This window comes from Phaseolus vulgaris, chromosome 5 (genome assembly GCF_000499845.2).
Source record: "Phaseolus vulgaris cultivar G19833 chromosome 5, P. vulgaris v2.0, whole genome shotgun sequence".
NCBI lineage: Eukaryota > Viridiplantae > Streptophyta > Magnoliopsida > Fabales > Fabaceae > Phaseolus > Phaseolus vulgaris.
The window spans coordinates 5,755,341-5,776,175 of NC_023755.2; the positions used below are offsets into that span (position 1 = coordinate 5,755,341).

At 32.4% G+C, this 20,835-nt stretch overlaps 1 protein-coding gene across 1 annotated transcript; it reads left to right on the forward strand.

Annotated features, from left to right (window-relative positions):
- The first annotated feature begins 5,967 nt into the window (after positions 1 to 5,967).
- Positions 5,968 to 20,182, forward strand: LOC137834982 (uncharacterized). Its single transcript, XM_068643263.1, has 11 exons — positions 5,968 to 6,134; positions 6,476 to 6,537; positions 6,946 to 7,082; positions 7,548 to 7,606; positions 10,637 to 10,660; positions 16,003 to 16,085; positions 16,169 to 16,233; positions 16,369 to 16,418; positions 18,240 to 18,341; positions 18,480 to 18,539; positions 19,581 to 20,182. The coding sequence occupies exons 1-11, from the start codon at positions 6,132 to 6,134 to the stop codon at positions 19,713 to 19,715; spliced, it is 780 nt and encodes a 259-aa protein (XP_068499364.1). The 5' UTR covers positions 5,968 to 6,131; the 3' UTR covers positions 19,716 to 20,182.
- Positions 20,183 to 20,835: the final 653 nt, after the last annotated feature.

Genomic DNA, 20,835 nt, shown 5'->3' on the forward strand with positions numbered 1-20,835 from the left:
AAGAATAAGGAATATGCGTTTAAAGAAGATATGTTCCCCGGGTATTCCGGAGCACGACTGGTATGTTCCCCGGGTATTCCGGAGCACGACTGGTATGTTCCCCGGGTATTCCAGAGCACGACTGGCAAGACATATCCATAACCACCCTGAGCCCAAGGGACAGAAAGCCCATTAGGCAACCCTATAAATACTGTGCTCAAGCCAGAGAAAGGTACGTTTTCATTCACTTACGAAACCGCGCTTAGAATCTCATACTTACTTGAGCGTCGGAGTGCCAAGAAGGAACGACCAACGGAAGGAGACACCAAAAAGGAACGACCGACCTAACGAGAAGAAGATCGACACGTCAGCAATCTCATTACGTCAACCGACCGTGCCTGGCCCCATTTCTCCAAACAGGTACAGTAATTTTTCTAGAAATTTGTGATATATTTTTTAATATTTTGCATAAAACCATGCAACATCCCCTGTTTTGTCCATGCATCACAATCCGATCATCCAAAACTCAGTCGTAGAAATATAAATCGTAAGATAATAATGGTTAATATCTTCTTCTGACGTGAAGGATAGAAAAAAAAAGTTAATGATGTTTGATTCTTTCAATAGATATTATATCTAAAATTGTATGATACAAAATACAAATTTTATATTGTATTATGGATTTGTATTTTGAATACAATATTCTAATATAAAATATAAATTTTGTATTTTGTATTACAGAATTCAAAATACAAATTTTACAATACAAAAATAAAAAATATGTAAATTTTGTAATCAGAAAATTTTTCAAATTCTAATTTTTTTCGTGTTTCTCTGAGTTATTGATAACCAAATTTCCATCGAACAATTTATTTGATCAGATTAGGACACTTAGTAATCTTGGACCAATGAATTTATTTTGGGATATTAATATCATGAATATTTATTTAATATGATTAAATTTTATGATAAAATATTTTTAATATTAAATAAATTTATTTAAATATATAAAGAATAAGTAAATATATTCAAATAAATTAAATTAAAAATTGATATAGAACTAATTTAATTTTTTATAACTGTTAAAATAAATTGTTAGAATTTAGTTAAAAATTAGTCAATTAAAAAGGAATAAATAGTTAAAATTAATATATTGATAAAGATAAAACGAGAAAGTTTTAAATGATTGAATATACTAGGTAAAGATAAATTATGTTGTTTGGTTGCGAGGAGTGCATATTGTACCTATGCCCGTATTAAAATATAATTTTGATATAAGATAAACTATTGATAAAATAAAAAATAATTGTTACATAAAACTATTTTAATTATTGATAAAGAAATAGAAAAAATATAATTATTGATAAAATAATCCTACTTAATTATCATTATTGTTAATTTAATTTTAGCTTAAATTTATATTTTTCATTTTAATATGCCATATCAAATTAAATACATTATGAAACATTAGTTAATATTAGAATCCTACTAATATCAAGATTGACAACATATAGTTTTCATATAATTTTAATTTTGTAATCATATTGTATTTTATTGTTTAAAACTCATCTTCTCTCACTCAACTACTAAAATATTTATTTTGTTTTACCTCAAAATTGGATATAGTAAATTTACGTAACTAATTCATAAAACAAATACTAATTATGGATTATTTTATTTAGATTAGTAATCTCAAAAACAAAAAAAATTGATATGCCTATTTTAATGTAACCACTAAATTTAGAGGAATATATTTTATTGCCATTTTTAAAATTACTTGGATTTTGAGATTGAAAGGATAGAAGCATAATATATACATATTTTCAAGGTTTTTCTGGTTTTTTTAAATTAAAGAAATTTGCACAAATTTAAAATGCAAAACAATATAACTAATAAACAATGAACTAATATTTCAAAAATTGAAAAGAGTCCATAAATGTATATTGTAACGAAAGATTATAAAAAAAAATAAAGAATTTGAATAATTGAAGTTGGTGAATAAGGCGCGAGTTATTTCCATAGTGTTTCTCTTTCTATAATTTGTGACCCCAAAATGTTACATTGGACTTTATATATACATCAGTCGATGGCTTGTTTTTTACATGTCTGGTTAGATTGCATGCTCAGTTTTAGTCAAAGTCGATGTTTGGAGACATGTGCCCAAAATAATTTTATTAGAGTAAAGTCTAATAAATTATTGATTTTACCAACAAAACATAAATATGAATGTGTTTTTCCGGTAAACCATTAGTTTTGAAATAAATAATGTGAGGTACAAGAGCTTTATCTTAAAGATAATATACTATAGTGAGTTTTCTTATTTAATTTAATAAGTAAAGTCTTCATTAAATGATATGCATACAATCTTAAGTTAATGTTATACTTTATGAAATTATTTATGAGTTTATTCTATATTTAAGAGAATATTTCCTTTTTTACATCTAAGAAGAAGATATTGTAAAGCTCGTGTATACATCAAATATTTCTTGAAGGACATGTTAAAGTTGTTTTGTGCTAACATGCATCTTGACATGCTTTATGAAATGCGTTTGGGTGAAAGCTCTTTGACATATGCCTAATAACTCATGTCAGCTATCAAGATGTTGTATAAAGGATAAATAATTATTTAATGTTGCATGGAGCGCATATAATGCATATTTACATCTTTGCATGGACAAATGCAAGCTTGAAGGTGAAGACCTGAGTGAAGCTTCTCAACGGGTAGAAAATGATTTATAATGGCTCTTTCCTCAACACTCTATATTAAGTAGCCTTCAAAGTTGAAAAAAAAGATAAAAAGTGGTTTAGAGTTGTTGAAACAATGTCAATATTCTCGCTCAAAGTTTTTTTGCCCTAAGTTTCACTAGAACAATGTTTGTGTTCATTAGTAAACTAGAAGAATGTATAAACCATGTATCCGTCAAAATGCATGAACTCTCTATCTAGTAAGCAAAATCCTATGATCGTTTAGATCATTATTTTGGTGTAAAACCCTTTAGCCATGAGTGGCTACATTCTAAACAATACTCAGGGTTGTTTAGATAGGAGTGATTGCACTCCAAACAATACTCTAGGTTGTTAGTCAAGAGTAGAGTGTTCATAAATACTCGAGATATCTTGTCATGAGTGATTGGGTTTCAAATGATATTTTGTTGTATCCTCACAACATTAATATGGTTTATGGAATTTGATTAGTTAATCAAGAACTAGACGTAGTATAGTTTTATAGATGAATCGATATACAGATATCCAATATGAATTCTTCTCTTTAAGCAATGCATGTTAATAAATCAATCTTAAGAAAGGAATAATAGCCTTTTAAAAACTAAGTCTTTTTGACATATTGTCTATCGTATTAAAAACTTGCATCTCTTTGCACTCCATGAGATACAAATTTGTGAAAAATTTAAAAGAGTGTCATTACATAATTCAACCCTCTTTTCATGTGTGTTTGACTTGTTTTCATAGTTGGTATCAGAGCTCGGCCTATAAAGGGTTGAAAATCTAATAGTGTCTAGAGGTAAAAATCTAACAAGCATGGAAGGACAATTGTGCTATAAAAGGATTTATGGCTAGGCTAAATCAAGAGGGGGTGAATTGGTTTTATTAAAATTTCTTGAAAATGTTTATGCCTTCTTATACTCATTTGAAAACAAAACTTAATAAAAACGGGATGCAATTAAATCTAGAATCAAGATTGATAAATGTCACACAATATATTCGCAAACAACAAGATAAATGTCTAAAGTCTAAGAAGGAAGAAGAAAGATTAAACAATAATTTATATTGGTCAAACTAGTCCTACATCCAGTCTTAGTTGTTCAACCTTAGAACAAATGAATTCCACTATCTTTGTGAGTGTTTACAAACACATACACATGCAAGTCACATACAAGATAGGAAGACAATGAATCAAGTCCTAAACACATGAAGAGGATACAACACACAACTCTTGAACAAATCTACCTTTGAAAATTCAAAAAGAAAAAAATGGAATAAACCCACTAATTCAAATACCAAAAGAATGAAAGATAATACTACTATTTATAGTAGAAGTAGTGCTTTCACAACTTTAACACATAGCCTTTTGAAATCTTTGAAAAAGAATAATGATTAGCATGACCCTTGCCAAGAATAACTCTATTTTATGTCTATACTCTTATACATTCATGTCCTTTTGTTGGAGTCTTTGGAGTTTGTACATTAATTCCATGTCATAGTAAAGGGGTACGTTGACACTTTCTTAAGGAAACCCTAAGTTCATTCCAATACCTAATTTGAAGGATATTGTGAACCCTAAGGTCTCTCACTAAAGTAGTCCACTAGTATATGGTTGGTCCTTGAAAGTTTAATATGACTAGGGACACTCTCCTTTTATGGTTCACTTGGTGACACTAAAAAAATTGCTCAACATTCATTTTCGGATCTAGATATTCCTCAACATTCTCTCGACCATGGAAATAGGGAGGGTCTACCTTAGGTTCTTTAGGGAAATAATATGTTCAAGGCCTATGTGATCTTAAGGTGGTTGATAGTAGTCATCATGGTGGTGACTATTATTCACCCCTTCACTTAGGGGTTGGGGTCATGACTATAATTTTGTCTATGACCAAACTCATCACGTGTTTGTTTTGGCCCTTTCTTGATTTCTCATTATCTGAGTAAACACCTTTCTTATTCACTTATCTCTTTATCTTTTCTATCTACATTTTCTATAAGTCTCATCAATTCCTCTTTTAGATTTATGTCTTCCTGAGAATCCCTAACACTACCATGAACACTTGATGAAAGCAAATGATCACTCATTTTTTAATAAAAGAGGTAAGATTTTCACAAAAGTCTCAATTCAAGAAATGAGTGATAAAAGATTTTCACAAAAGTTTTCAAAGTTGAAAATTTCCTATAAGGTCAAAATGTTAAATTTTTTCAAGTTCACTCACAGAAAAGAGAGACATGATTAAAAACTAGGTCTTTCTTAGCAAGAGATTCCTTAGATAGTTTTTACAAGTTTTCTCTGCAAAAAACTTCAAAACAAATTTTCTCTATTCAATTTGAAGAAGTACATCCTAATTATCACAAAGACATAACAATTAAAAATTAAAAAATTATAAATTTAGCAAATTGAGAGAGAATGCACTAAACTAGATGAATTCCTAATTTGAAAGTGCAAGTGACACTTGAAGCCCTTTGACTCCCTTTTAAGAATAAATGCATTTAGCTATTACAAAGTTTATAAATGGAGATGAGATGTCAACAAAGACATTTTCTCAAAACATCAAAGTAAAGAAAATAATACAACAATTATAACAAAAAAAAGAAAAGACAAATAAAAGGAGATTCTTCTGAAGTCCTTTTCCCTCTTCGAATCTCTTAGTCATGACCCTAATTAAATGATCATCCATCAAAAGAGAATATAAGTAAACACAAAAAGTATTATGATAAAGAATACATAATAAGAAATAAAAGGATGATCTCATAATTGTTTTAGTTACATCGAATTTTCAAAATAAAACTAAGCTTTCTTAAATGTGGTATATGGCTAACCTACATCAAGTCTCCAAAAACATATCTTGTGTATTATATTTACATTATTTCATATTTTCTAACAAATTAAAAAAGAGCGAAGACAATAATTAAAATTAAAATGAAAAATTAACTGTAATAAAACAAAGTGAAAAACACTTTATTTCTTATAGAAAAACACTTTTATTTTTATAGGTAAAAAAAAGAAGATAAAATGTATACCAAACAATAATCCTAAAATTAATTTTTTATTATTAATTATTATAAATGATAAACTATCATTACTAATTGTTAATTCTGATAAATGGTAAATTTCTATTATAAATAGATGGTAACTACTGCAAGTTTTTTCACATATACTGTGGTGAAATCTTACTGAAAAAGAGATTATTTGGGTAAATTTTTTCCAATATTGATAAACTAATTTCCAAGGACAAAATACTATATTATTCTCTCTCCTCCCCGGGGTTAGTAGGGTCCACTTCTGACTGACCAAAAACCAAAACTCCATTTGACATCCTCTGTTTCAAATCCCATTCTGAAGAAAATTTCATTTCCACCAAAACCCTAATTTCCTCTCTCACGGGCTCCGAGATCTTTACTTGTTAGGGTTTTCTCCACCATCGGCAATGGTCAGTGTTTTCCCTTCTCCGATTTCTGTTTCGTTCGCGGGCTTAATTTGTTTTTAACTACATAGTTACAGAATTCTCTCTATCCATGGTTTGTGATTATTTTTTGGTTATATATTCATGTAGAAATTATTTCTTGCCATCATAGTTTTTGAGTCTCCCTTTTAACCGGTTTGAAAATTTCTTTCTAGCTTTTGGAATGTAAGGACTTGGATGTTGTTATAATTGATGAGATACTTTAAGATGGGTTAGATATTAGATTTGAACTTAGAGTATTTATGCTGTCTGTTATGATATGGGGCATGATAATATAGGCTAATTTGTTGTTCTTATTTGAGCTACAGCACAAATTGGGAAGAGGTCATCGCGACAAACTCCAGCAGTTCATAACAATAACTGGAGCCAGGTGATCTTAGAGATGCCTATGATTTTGTTATTCCGTTTGAAGATTTTAAATTGCAATTGGGATGTGAGTTTAGAAATAGCATATAATTGAACTATGCTTCTTTTATTTTTATGTGTACTTAGGTGTATATGATAATTTGCGAATCCAAGGAACATCAAACATTTTCAGATAAAAAAAACCGAAACATACATATAGGCATTCAATCCTTGGTTGAGCACACTAACTGGGTATATGTATGTTTCTGTTTTTGAAGTTCCTTTGATTGTTTACTTTGTCTAATATTGACGGATGAATTGATCAATATTCAACTATGATTGGCTTCAAATGCCTTGTTGTTTATCTGGGCATGGTCTTATATCAATTATACTTCATGTTATTTTGAATGAGAACTATTTTTTGTATTTTCAGTGAGAAAACAGCATTGCAGGCTCTGAAGGCTAGTGATTGGCATCTTGAAGGAGCATTTGATTTCTTTTATAGCCAACCCCAGCTTAAAACATTTACTGATTCTAGACACTTGGAGGAGCTATACAATAGATATAAAGGTTAGTAATGGATGTGAAAATAAAATTGAGACACTGATAGCTTTTAAAATGGTCTGGTAAAGCACAACAATGAACTAGTCTTGAAACACGAGAGATGACTAAAAAATAGTGTATTTTGTATAAAATTCTTATCAACCATGGAATGTTCTTTCTATTACTTGAGGTTTCACCCTAGTGACTAACAAGTAAATTTGACTACATAGTTTGTTGTTATTTTGAGAAGCATGGATGTTTCTTCCCTATTTCAAGTTAATTACTTCTTTTTAATTAAAACCAATTCCCCAATGTTGCTGTCCCTTACCTGAGCATAAGGTTTGTTGGATATGAGATCCAATAACTTTTGCTTGTGAGCTTACGTTAAAGAATTTGGTTAACATAGTTTATAGACGCATATAGTTACCATTTATTAGAACATTGTGTATTATGCCTGTCTTCTAATCCTTTACTGCTCTAATTTCTATACAGATCCATATGTTGATATGATTTTGGTAGATGGCATCACTCTCCTGTGCAATGATATCCAGGTTATTGTTTCTGAATGGAAATTAATTATGTAAATGCCTTAATTTATTGTCTTTGTTGAAATGATTAGTAACAAAATAGGTAGAGGGTGCTGCTGCTCTGGTGGTACCATGTTGAGAAGAGAGAAACCATGAAGGAATAGAATGAATTCTGTGTGTTGTATATGCATCATAAGTATTCTTATTTATTATGAATAGATACAAAATCAATATCTAATAAGGGAAGTAATTGTTAAGATATTTCCCTATCAAATCATATCACATGTTCCTATTTAATTTAATCAAATTATATCTCTAACATAATCAAATTACATCTCTGACCATCTTTATAGTTTACATTTCTCTACCTATATGTTATCATGGAGTGGAGCCTGTTCTAAAGATGTGAACAGTACTTGCAAGTTGTTAGTGGTAATTTTGAAGGTTTTGATTAGAATTCATTAATTGTAGCAGTATTGCTGTAGGGATTTTGGAATTGGATTATTCTAAGGGATCCAAAATCCATCACTGTTTATCAGAATAAATGAGTGTAGTGGTGGTAAAGAGAAAACAAAAAGTAGACATTGTACATATGAGATGCATGGTGTATCTTGACATCACAGATTTTTGTCTTAGAATTTGATTTTATTTATTCTTGGGAGTATTGATTTGATTATAATTAGTTGAAACATTGGGACACGGATTTTAAAACTTAATACCCATGTTCAGTGTTAATATGGAAAGAATACAGCAGGAATAAATTAAGACTAAAGGGATATGTGAGGGCCTAAGGAGTGTTTCTCTTTGGGCTGTGATTAGGAAGAAGAGTAGTTTTGAATGGATAAAATTAAGATGTTTCATTTTGTTCCATCTTATTTTAAATAATTCAAATAATGAAACATTGTTATTCCATTTAGTTGCACATTATTTCATCTCTTCTCATCAATTTAAACATAATTGTTATAGTTATAGAAATAAGAAGCGGGTCCTATTTAATAAAGAATATCTAAATTATGTATGTATGTATTATTATGAACATTTTTATTTATTCCTATATCATGTCTTTATTATTAGAGGATATCAGTATAAATAAAACATCCGTGCTATCTTAGAAATGCACGGTTCCAATTTAATGTCTCTCTCTTTCCTGTAATTTACCATGGTAACAATAGCCTTTTTCAAAACTGTGTTGGCTTGGTAGACCCATTGTATCTGGAGGATATTTTTCTTCTGTGAACCTTTCTTCTAGGTTTGCATTCACTCATTCAGTGCCACCTTTGATGAATTTTCCGGCAATGTTGGGATAACGCTGAGACAATCCATCTAATCGTCCAAATGCCAAACCACCCATCCACATGCCCTCACATTGACTTTTCTTGTGCTTTCCTAGGTTATTTTATTAAATTTGAAGTAAAATGTCTTCCAATACCGTATCAACCTCTAGAATAGGTTCTCATCTTTTATAACTATGTTATTAGTATTGAGAAGATGGGTAAGTCTAACTATTCCACTTGGACTTCTAAAATTAGGTTAAGTGGGTTGTGCTACAAATCTCATCTCACTACAACTGTAGAATTCATTCCTCTAGAATGCAAACAATGGATAAAGATTGATGCTCTATGTGGTGCTATTAAATCCACTATTTGCACATTCAAATCTATTTTTTGTCCCCATGAGATGTGTACGTTAGTTAGGAGTGAGGCTTGTGCCATTTATACCAATGGCAAATGTTTGTATGATGTGTGCCAAGATCTTTAAACACTTCTTTCTCCATGATGATTTGAGGGCTCTATGTTTGCTTATCTTGGGTGGCCTTGAACTGCCTCACATGATTTTGATGAGCTCCTTCCACCATATGCAGATGTGAAGAAGGAATGGCTTGGCATAAGCATATGCTACCACAACTCCTCAAAGAGTTTAAATTTGAAGAAAGTTCCCAAATGTACCTCATACGTGATAACCATACACCATTACACATTACCTCTAATCCAGTTTTTCAGGAGAGTACCAAACATGTTGAAGTGGATTATCACTTCATAAGAGAAAAATAGAATTTGGAGGGCATCATCACTTGATTTCTCATCTCTAGTAAATAGTTGGCTGACTTGTTCACCAAGTCTTTAAGAAGACCAATGATCAATTATATTTGTGGCAAGTTGGGCTCACATGAATTATATGATCTAGGTTGAGGGATTGCATTATAATTACAAAAATAAGGAACAAATCCTATATAATTAAGAATGTCTAGATTATATATATTGTTTGGAACATTTTTACCTATTCCTGGATCATATCTTTAAAAGGATATCAAGTCTCCTCTATTTATTGTCTTGATTTTTTTTTTCTCAATATAAATACAACATCCATGTTGTCTTAGAAATGCATGGTTTCAACTCATGTCTCTCTCTCTCTATCTCCCTTTCCTGTCGTTTAACAATGATTATAAAATGCTTTCTAGAATAGAAATGAAATTTAAATCCTAGAAAAATGAGGTTTGCTTATCTCGACATGAAAATAAATGTGCCATTTGGCAAAAACACAATGTAGAATAAAATATTAGTCCAAAATGAAAGAATAATTTAAAAGTTAAAAATTGTAAAAATAGTAAAACATGGAAGTTACAAAGCACATCATTTATCAATAAAATAAGCTATATATACATATACATGTATAATGCTGTAAATATGAATAAAGATTGAAATCAGCTAAATCATTTAAAAATAAGGTACCATTTTAAATGATGCACTTTTTTGTTTCTACTTTTAATTGTCTACAATCATGTTGTTTATTCTATTTAATGTATCCTTCTATATCCTTATGTTTTCAAAATGTACCCTTTTATGAATATATATATATATATATATATATATATATTCATAGCAGACATGACACTTGTTCCTGAATCATGTTTATGCTGGCTAGAGGTCTTGATATGAACGTGGAGTTCTGATGTTTTAATATCTTATTAATATTTTGAGTTATGATTCATTCACAATGTTAAGATAGTTTTTCTTTGAAGTGTAATTGATATTTGAGTCTACTTTTCCTTTGCAGGTGGATCCTCAAGATATAGTAATGGTATGGATATGATTAAAACATTATTTCATTCTGCATCATGCATAATTGTTTGGTTTTCTTTCTTATAATCGTATGTGTTAAACTATAGAAAATTGCTATTTAGATAGTGATTATTCAAGTTATAAATAGTCATTTAATGAGAATGATTATTGTGAAAATATTGGAAGTAATTATGGTTATTGAAGGTTGCCTTTATTTTCTTGTGAGTTATATTTTACATGGCTAATAAGTTATAATAGCTGGAATGCAAAGATGCATACATTTGTTTCACCATCCGTTATCTTCCTCCCATGTAAAAGCTCTAAATTTATGAGCTCTGACAAATATTAACTGGAACAGGATAAGACTATTTCAAAGAAACAAAACAAAGAATAATAATTCTGATCATGGTTATCAAACTTGCGAGTTAACTCGTTCGAGTTCACGTTCCCACTCACGCTGGGCTAGTTAACTTTGAAGCAAACACGGTAGACTTGTTGTAAACATGGTTGAACTCGCGAGTATACAACCGAGTTGGCTAGTCCAGAGGGTTATTACCATAAACTCAAAATGAATCCGTTTCTGAACCCAAAATCAAACAAACTCACCTATTCTGCTCGTGTTCGTGTTGGTTGTGGTCGGTGCCATGTTGTGGTTGTGTTCTCTCTGCTTGTTGTCTATGTTTCGATCGTTCGTGCCACCAATGCTGAGTGGTGGTGCGTTGTCTACAATGGTCTCTGTTCGTCGTGGTCGTGCTTTGCAAAATTTTTTCTAATGTGTCATGGTCATCTAGTAAGAGAGAACGTACCAATGCACCATCCTTTGTTTTGTGTTCTTGGTCATATACTTCATGACACATTTGTTGTATATATTTTTTTTGATTGAAAATGATTGGGAGATTAGGGTAGGTAGTGGCATTTTTGTAGAGATTTAGATTTTTTTTTTTAATTTCAGAAATTTTTTGTTTGTTAAATTTGTGTTGTTTTAAGTTATGTTTGGGAGTGGATCAAATTCAAATGTGTGAAGAAAGACAAAGTATGTTTGCCACTCCATTCAATGTAATTAAAAATCCAGCTTTTTGCAAAAATGTGAAATGATCGGGAAATATGGAGTTGGCTATAACCCCCAATCTTATCATGATTTGAGAGAAGCTCTTGAAGCAAGCAGTGGACAAAAGTTTTTTAATAATGAATATAGGAATGAGTGGAGGAGAACAAGTTTCGGAATTATGTGTGATTGACGGATAGATAGAAAAAGGCGTTCTATTTGTAACTTCTTGGTGAATAGTTCTAAAGGGACTACTTTTCTTTATTCACTGGGTACCTCAAACATCTCAAAAATAGCTGATAAAGTATTTAAGATGTTGGATGATGTTGTGGAATTTGTTGGAGAAGAAAATGTAGTGCAAGTGATTACTAATAATGCGGCAGCTTTCAATGCAATTGGAGATTTGTTGATGACAAAAAAAGGAGTAGTTGTATTGTACCCAATGTGTTGCCCATTGCATTGATTTGATATTTGAAGATTTTAAAACGAATTTGGAGGTCCATCAATTTACTGTCAAGGAAGGAAGAAAAATCATCACTTACATTTATGGCACAACAATGCTAATTAACATGTTGAAGAAATTTACAAATGGAAGACACTTGATAAGTCAGGTATGACTAGATTTGCCACAACTTATTTGACTCTAGCTTGTCTTCATGAATTAAAAGCATTATTATTGATCAGGTTTAACTTTGAAGAATGAAAAACAAGCAAGTTCGGAACTTCATAAGCGGGAGAAAAGTTGAAAATGTGATATTAGATAATCGGTTTTTGAAGCATGTCTCTACATATCTCATGGTTGCTGCCCCTCTTATAGTGGTTGTAAGATTGATGGACTCATATATAAAGCCTACAATGAGTGTCATATATGAGATGGATTGTGCAAATGAGAAGATTAAGTGCAATTTTAATAATATTAAGAAAAGGTAAATATTCTATACCTTTCTCTTTCAAAGCCTTTCTCTTTCAAAATTTAATTACTTATTTGAGAATTTTTTTCCAATATATCATAATTGGTATTGAATGTAGCTATGAAGATGTTCAGGAAATAATTGATGTAAGATGGGATAATCAACTTCATAGGCCTTTGCATGCAACTGCCTATTATCTCAACCCCCACTTCCACTATGAACCTAATTTTAGAATTGATGATTCTGAGGTGAAAGAGGGGTGATATATGTGCATGAGAAGATTGGTTAAGGATGTTGCAAAGAGAAAATAAAATAATTTGCTTTGATTTTCATTATGCTAGAGGACTTTTTTCAATGGATCATGCAAAGGAATGTAAACTCAGGATCATCATATCTAAACTCAGGTTCATAATGGAATTGGGGATTGAGATAATATGCAGCTACATACAAAGGTCTATGAAGTTGATTATCCCATCTTGCATCAATTATTTTCCAAACCTCTTCATAGCTACATACATTTAATACCAACCAACCAACTATCATATAAGTAATAGAAGAAGAAGTAATTTCACAAATAAGTAATTAAATTTTGAAAGAGAAAAGCTATAGAATTCTTACCTCTTCTTAATATGATTAAAATTGCTCTTAATCTTCTCCTTTGCACGATCCATCTTTTCATATATGACCCATTGCAGGTTTTGCATCTGAGTCCACCAATCTTAGGACCACCATAAGAGGGGCATCAACTTTGAGGCACGTGGAGATATTCTTCCAAAACCGGCTATCTAATATCACATTTGCAACTTTTCTCCCCTCTTGTGAACTTGCTTGTTTTCCATTCTTCAGAGTTAACATGGTCAATAATGGGGCTTTCAATTCATGAAGACAACCTAGAGTTAAATAAGCAGTGCAAATCTAGTCACACACGATCTTATCAAGTCTCTTCCTTTTGTGAACTTTTTCAACATGCTAATTAACATTGATCCGCCATTAATATAAGTGGTGATCTTTCTTCCTTTCTTGATAGTAAGTTCATGGACCTTCAAATTCTTTTCAAAATCTTCAAAAATCAAATCAATGCAGTGTGCAGCACATGGGCCCTAATACAAATGCTCCCTTTTTTGCATCAACAACTCTTCAGCTGCCTTGAAATTTGCAGAATTATCAGTCCCCACTTGCACTACATTTTCTTCTCCAACCAATTCAACAACGTCATCCAACATTTTAAATACTTTATCTGCTGTTTTTGATATGTCTGAGGTGTCCAATGAATATATAAAAACAGTCCTTTTAGGACTATTCACCAAGAAGTTACAAATAGAACGTCTCTTTTTATCTGTCCACCCATCAGACATAATTGTGCAATCTGTTTTCTTCCACTCATTCTTGTATTCTTGAAGCATTAAATCAGTTTTGTCAATTGCTTGCTTCAATAGTTTTTCTCTAATATCATGATAAGATGGGGGTTTATAACCAACTTCATATTTTCTAATCATTTCACACATCTTTGCAAAAGCTGAATTTTTAATTACATTAAATGGAATGACACTTGTGTAAAAAAATTTAGCAACTTGAGCATCCACTTCTTTATAACCTTTCTTCATCATTTGATTTATGGTAGCTTGAACTCCCCCCTACTACCAACTTTTTCTTTTCCTTTAGAACCAAATATATTTTGTCTTTCTTCAAGCCCTTCATATTCTTCATGGTCTTAATCAATTATATTTAACTTTCTTTTCTTCAATGAGGCTTGCTTAGCTTCTGCAACTTTTATCATCAAATCTCTTATTTCTTCTGGAACAGAACAACAAGGTTCAGAGTCCTCCCTAGTTCCAGCAAGATGATCTTGAATCTAAATATTCCTCCACTCTCAATCTTTGAACAATAACTACACTTCACTTTTTTACCATTTCCATTAATATGTATCCCATGCTTCCATCCAACATCAGTTCTATTTCCTGGAGCATTTTTACTTCTATTAGAAGATGCAATTCTATTGACCTCAGTTGAATTTGATCCACTCCCAAACATTCCTTAAAAAATATACTGCTCCTCCAAATTCAATTTCTGCCCAAAAAAACAAATGTGCTGCAAGCAACTATTCCCAATTAAAAATACAAACTTCATTCTGCAGCAGCCCAATAAAAAAAAAAACAGAACCCTAATCCCTTCCCTACCTTAATTTCACACCACCCATCTCTAACCTTGAATGATGAGCAGCAATCCGCGACCACCGCGACACCATCACCTGCAACCCGTGATGCAATCATCTGCAACCCACGACCACCACGACGCGACCACTTGCAACCTGTGACCACCGCACGCTCCACTCGATTTACCACCGCTCTCCACAGAAGAACAAGAAGAAGACGCAATCCACAAGCAAACACAAACGAAAACGAAACGCGAAACCTAAGGTCAATTTGGTTTCACTTAATTCCCCCATTCAAAACGACGTCGTTTTGGGGTTTAAAAAAAAACCCAGTTGGACTCGCCAACACAGACCAAAGTCGCGAGTCCAATGCGATTTCGCTGAGTCTGCGCCGAGTTTACCCAAAAAACGAGTTTACTACCGAGTTAACTCGGTAAGGCAAAGTGGGCACGTAAACTCGGACGAGTCAACGAGTTGACTCGTGATTTTGATAACCATGATCTTATGTATAACTTAAAGTTGAAAAATAAGCAAATTAGAATAGTTGTTGTTCTTCCATTTGATGATATTGTGTCAGATGATGAATGGATAACTGAAGAGGGAGATGATATTGTTGAGATTGAGCAAGCTCAAGGTGAATATGATGGTGAAAATGTTGAGATCCAACTCTAGATGCACTTGATTTTGATAATATAATTTTGGATGCCGATGTGAATGCACAATTTTCATCTGGGGAAGAGGTTGATGGTGATCAACATTGTGATGAAAATGATGATGGAGAGGATAATGTCATTAGAGGATTGGACATAGAAACTTGACATTTGTCCATTTCTAGTTATTTAACCCTAAGTTTTAACAACTTATGTTTTGTAATGTTTGTATGAACTTATTGATTTGGGATACTTTGAATTTATATAATTGTGATTCACTAAATGTAGTTATTTTAGTATTGTACACTTGTTTGTTCTAACTGCTTTGATTGATTATGTTATTAAAATATTTTTTTCATATGAAATAAACTCTTACAAGTTTACGTAGACTCTTGAGTGTGATAAAACCTTGATGCTGATCTGTGTAACTGGGTGATGATTGGTTCCTGCAAGATGGAAACTAAATATATGTAAATGAAGAATATATAATTAAATGAAGTTATAGAACTTAGACTTACATGTGTTAGAGTGAACTTGGTTGCGCAATGAGAGTGTATGTAGATGGTTTGGTTAGGTAACTAGGAATGTTGAAATTTTTTTCAGTTAGTTCTTTCATGGCACATGAAGGCTGGCACCATGTGTGAGTTTTCCAAGAAGGAGTTTATTGAAGGTTTACAATCTTTGGGGTATGTAATTTTTGTGATTTTGTAATGACTTTTTTTCTCTGAAGTCACTTGTCTCAGCTGAAGAGCTTAAAAATTTGTTGCAGGATTGATTCTCTGGAGAAGTTCCAAGAAAAGATACCATATATGCGCTCTGAGCTGAAAGATGAACGTATGAACAATAGTATTCTGATCACCGTTCTAAACTAGTTTTAGTCATACAGTTAATAATTCATTTGTCACTAGGAATTATCTCCAGCAATTTTTTTAAAGGTCCCTGAAATTAATACTATTTTTCACTCTGCAGAGAAATTCCGTGAGATATATAACTTTGCTTTTGGATGGGCAAAAGAGAAGGTATGGATTGATGTGTACTTGGTCCCTATTCTACTCTGTAATCTAGCTTAATTGCTTTTTGGACGTAATACAATATCATATTAAGATAACCACTGTAATGAAACAGGGAAGATCTTGGGAAACTGAGTCAAATTGTAGCAAATTTGATTCATTGATTAGTAAATTGAGTTGTTCAAAATTGTATTTTGTGTTCCTTTATTATAGAATTTCTGGTCTAGATTTTCAAAAATACTGTATGTTGAATGGCATGCAAAGTTTGGAACACGACTTGAGGCTTTCTTATGTAGTCAACCACACTTAAGCAATCCCATTTCTTCTTTCTTTCTTATGAGGTTTAAGATGCTGTCTACTATTTAATTATTGCAAAGCTGAATACCAAATCTCTAGCAATAAAATTATTGCTTGCTCCACTATCAACCAAGAGTAGAATCAGATATCCTGCCAAAGTCCCTTCCAATTTGATGGTCTTGGAAACGTGCCAACTTGTTAGAACTTAGTGCACAATAATAAGAGCTTGGCAAATCATTGCTCGTTATTTAGATTTTGGAATTTCGGTGAGTGGGGAGTGAGTATTGTTGTAAGGGACCCCAAATATAAGGTTGGGTTCGTCACCATCCTGTACGAGCAATCATAGGTGTGTATCTTGACAGATATGGGTAGCCCCTAATAGCTTCCACACTTAAAACAAAGTTCATCATCTCATTGTAAGATGATTGTGTGTGCCTCCATGACAAGGGAAAAGCCCCAAAATAGGTGGATCCAACTTTGGGCCCTCGAGTATTTGGCCTATTTGAGTTGTTAACAGATTGGACCAAACTGGATTGGATGCATGTATTCGTGGGGGTAGTATATAACGATGGGGTAGAATGACAAACTAAAGTAGAAGTTCACCAACCAGACGTACTAGAAAGAGGTCTGATTATCGATCTTGCATTCTAACATGTGAGCCACCGAAATTAATATGCGTGAAGGTTACGCACATGTCAACCTTCAGGAGCCAGCTAATGGGGTCATCACCCTATGAAGGGAGGGAATTCAATTCAATGCACTTTGTATAGAGATGATGGTCATCGATAATTGAGTTGAGTAAAAGTATTGGTTACCATAGAAGAATACTCAAGGGAACGGTGAAACTTTCATACATCTCAACACACAATTTTGAGAGGTAATCTGAGCCCGTTACTACGTCTCACATTTGGGTGCAGTAGTCTTTGAAAAGCTGCTCATGGGATTTCAATTGCAGAGGATCGTAGATTCAAGGTATTGAGGTTTGCTGTCATCCTCATGTGCATGTGGGATCACAAGCTTTCTCAGTGAAAACACCAATAATAGGTCTCAGTTATAAATGAATTAAAAATAATAGTAACAAGCACAAATTCGAAGAAAAATGGTGAAAATTGAGAGGCAAGCTCCCCCAAGTTAGAGCATGATACTCTAGACTCCCACATGAATATCTCCTCCCCTCTTATAACAAACTCCTGTATACATATTCTCTTTCCTGTAACCAAGTCAATTTCCTCACCACTAGTGTTCTGTGCGTTTCCGTTTTTGGCCAACGAGAATACACCTTAAAAGGCTTTTTCATTATGGGCTGGACCTCATCATGTTCTGACTCTGGAAAGGAAGGAACATCAAAGTAGGATGCAAATGATTTATTGCCTTCAATGAGCTTTGCTATACCTTGGCATATGTGAGACCCATGACTGACACTTGGGCATCTAGGGTTGGGTGTAAAGTCAATACTGAATTTAGTACTGTTTTGATTCTTTCCTTTTGAATGTCTAACAGGGAAACAGTAATATTCGAGTTACCTTTATGCAGGGTCAAAAGTCTCTTGCGTTGGATACAGCTATTGGTATGTGGCAATTATTATTTGCTGAGAAGCAGTGGCCACTGGTTGATCATTGGTGCCAGTTCTTGCAGGTAATATACTTTCCATACACCTTTTAGCTTTCTTGAGTGTGTTTGAAGCTTTCTTTTTAGGTTGGCTTTTTGTGGTCGGTTAGATATCTGCTAATACTTGATCATTTTACTTGAATTGAAAATTTTGATACTACTTAGGCTCGGCATAACAAAGCCATATCTAGGGACACATGGTCTCAGCTTTTGGAGTTTGCAAAGGTAAACTAACAGACTATTAAACATTAGAATAAACTTCCTATATGGTGCCCTCATAATGTGGATGTAGACTTCGTATCTTGATATGAATTTATCGTTGCTTGAATATATCAATGTATGCTCTCTACTTGTGTACTGTTCATCATGCTTGCCGGAGCTAGACTAATTATCTAGAATGATAAGGAAAAGGTAATCTGGTTATGTGTCTTTTAGACTTTTTTCTCACTGTCTGTGTGATCAGTTTCCGCATGGTGTCATTATAGTAATCAAGCTACTTTACTTTGAATCATTAAGTTCTTTCTTCTAGTATGACTGCTGGGGTTCATTCTAGGGTTATAGCCTTCTTTAGTTTTTTTTTTGGCAATAAAGTGGGAATGTGGGGCAAACAGGAAGTAAACTGGAATATGAAATATTCCGTGTGAATGTTATTAGGGTTAAACCCTTTTAACTGGCTAAACAAAAAATTGTCACGATACTTTTTCAAACGAAACCCTGATTTTGTTGCATTTTATGTCAATTGTTCCTCTAGTAATATCCACATGAAAAAGTCTGCAATTTTAAAATTTTATTTTTCTAGCGTTGATCCTTGGTTTTACTGCAATTTTTTTGAAAAACAGAAAGATATTGAATGCCAAATGTTAGTTTTTTCTCAGTATCTGATAAGTTTTATCTGGGGAATATGTTTTCTTTAGTAAATAATATTGAATGTGAAACATTAGTTTTTCAGTACCTGGTCAGCTGGATATGCAGAAATATGTTTCCATTACAAATGCTTCTCCCTTCTTCTACTCACGACCCTAAAAGAGTAGCCAGGATATAAATGACCTCTATTGAGTTTGGTTTTCAAAATTAGTATTATTATAAGCCATTTGAGTCGTAAAACTTTATCTTCATTTTTCCTGGTCGCCCACCTTTTGATTTAGAGGAACTCCTTTTTGCTTGTTCTGTTTTTGGAAATGACAATGCTGGTGCTTTTATCATAGTAAGTTCTTCAGCCTCACAAAGTAACGTAAAAACCACTAATATTTGTCATGTTCTTTGCAGACTGTTGGTTCAAATTTATCTGATTATGATGCTGAAGGTGCCTGGCCATATCTTATTGATGAATTTGTGGAATATCTGAACGAGAATGGCGTTATCCAAAATGGTCTCATCATTGATTCTATTCTAAAACGATGATGCATTCAGATTTCAGTAAATCGCTATTTAAGAGAAGGTGATTGGTCTCGTGATGAGTTGTGCTATTCTGTGATTAAAACTCCTTTGTTATAAGTTGGATTCAGTCTATAAGTCAAAAGAGGACATGGCTGCTAGAGCAAACTCATTCTTGCTAACAAGTAGTAGCATCGTTTGAGATTTTGTTGATATGGCATATGAATTTCCTTGGGAGTATTGTGGAATTAGTAATGGGAGCCTACTGATTCCACAGTGTTATAGTTTCTGGTCTCTCTTTATTTAATAATTAATTCTTGTACGATGTCTTGTTATATAAGAGACTTATGTGATTGTGATTGGCTATCCTTGTTTCTGATCTGCTTTCATCTTGTAAAATATGTGGCACCAAGATATTAAAACATTCATGAAATAGAGAAAGGGGGAAAGATAACTATGGTGTGGCTTCTTTTCCTTTGAAGTATTTAGCAACAGTTCCTTGTTGGTTTTATACACTCTTATGTTATGTTCATCTTTATTTGTTATTTAAAACTGTTCCAGATGACACATACAATATATTTGAGATGTTTTGCTTATGCCCAGGGCTTGGACTGTTCTAAGGCTTAAGTCAATTACTTCCTACACCATATCAAACACCCCATTTTCATCTGAAATGACAACTATTCTTATTTTTTTGAAATGTTTTTTGAATTTTTTTTCTAGAACTATTTGGATTTTGGACTTTTGAATTATTATGGATTTTACTTCTTCAACACAATAATCTATTCCGAATTTACTTTTATAGAATATATTTTTTCCAATTCTGGATTTTCATTTTTTCTAAAATGAAGGTCATTTTAGAAATTTAAAAGTAAGTAAGATGCATGTTAAAATAAGGTTGGGTGTAGGAAGAATTGGCCTCCTATTAAAACAAGTTTGGACATTATCACTAATAGGCTAAATTGTTAGATGACTAAAATATATAACATAAAGGGGAATATTCTAACAATTGATTTGGCAAAAATGAGTTATGATTAAACTTATATCTAAAAATGACATGAAACTTATATTTTAAGATTGAAATTTCTAAATTTAATTTTGATAAAGTTTTTTAATTAAACAATATTGACATGGACCTATTTTAATT

Excerpts from the sequence above, each read along its gene's own strand:
- LOC137834982 (XM_068643263.1), top strand. Across the intron at positions 10,661-16,002 it reads ATCCTCAAGATATAGTAATG|TTAGTTCTTTCATGGCACAT; the intron begins GTATGGATATGA and ends AATTTTTTTCAG. Across the intron at positions 18,540-19,580 it reads AGCTTTTGGAGTTTGCAAAG|ACTGTTGGTTCAAATTTATC; the intron begins GTAAACTAACAG and ends TGTTCTTTGCAG.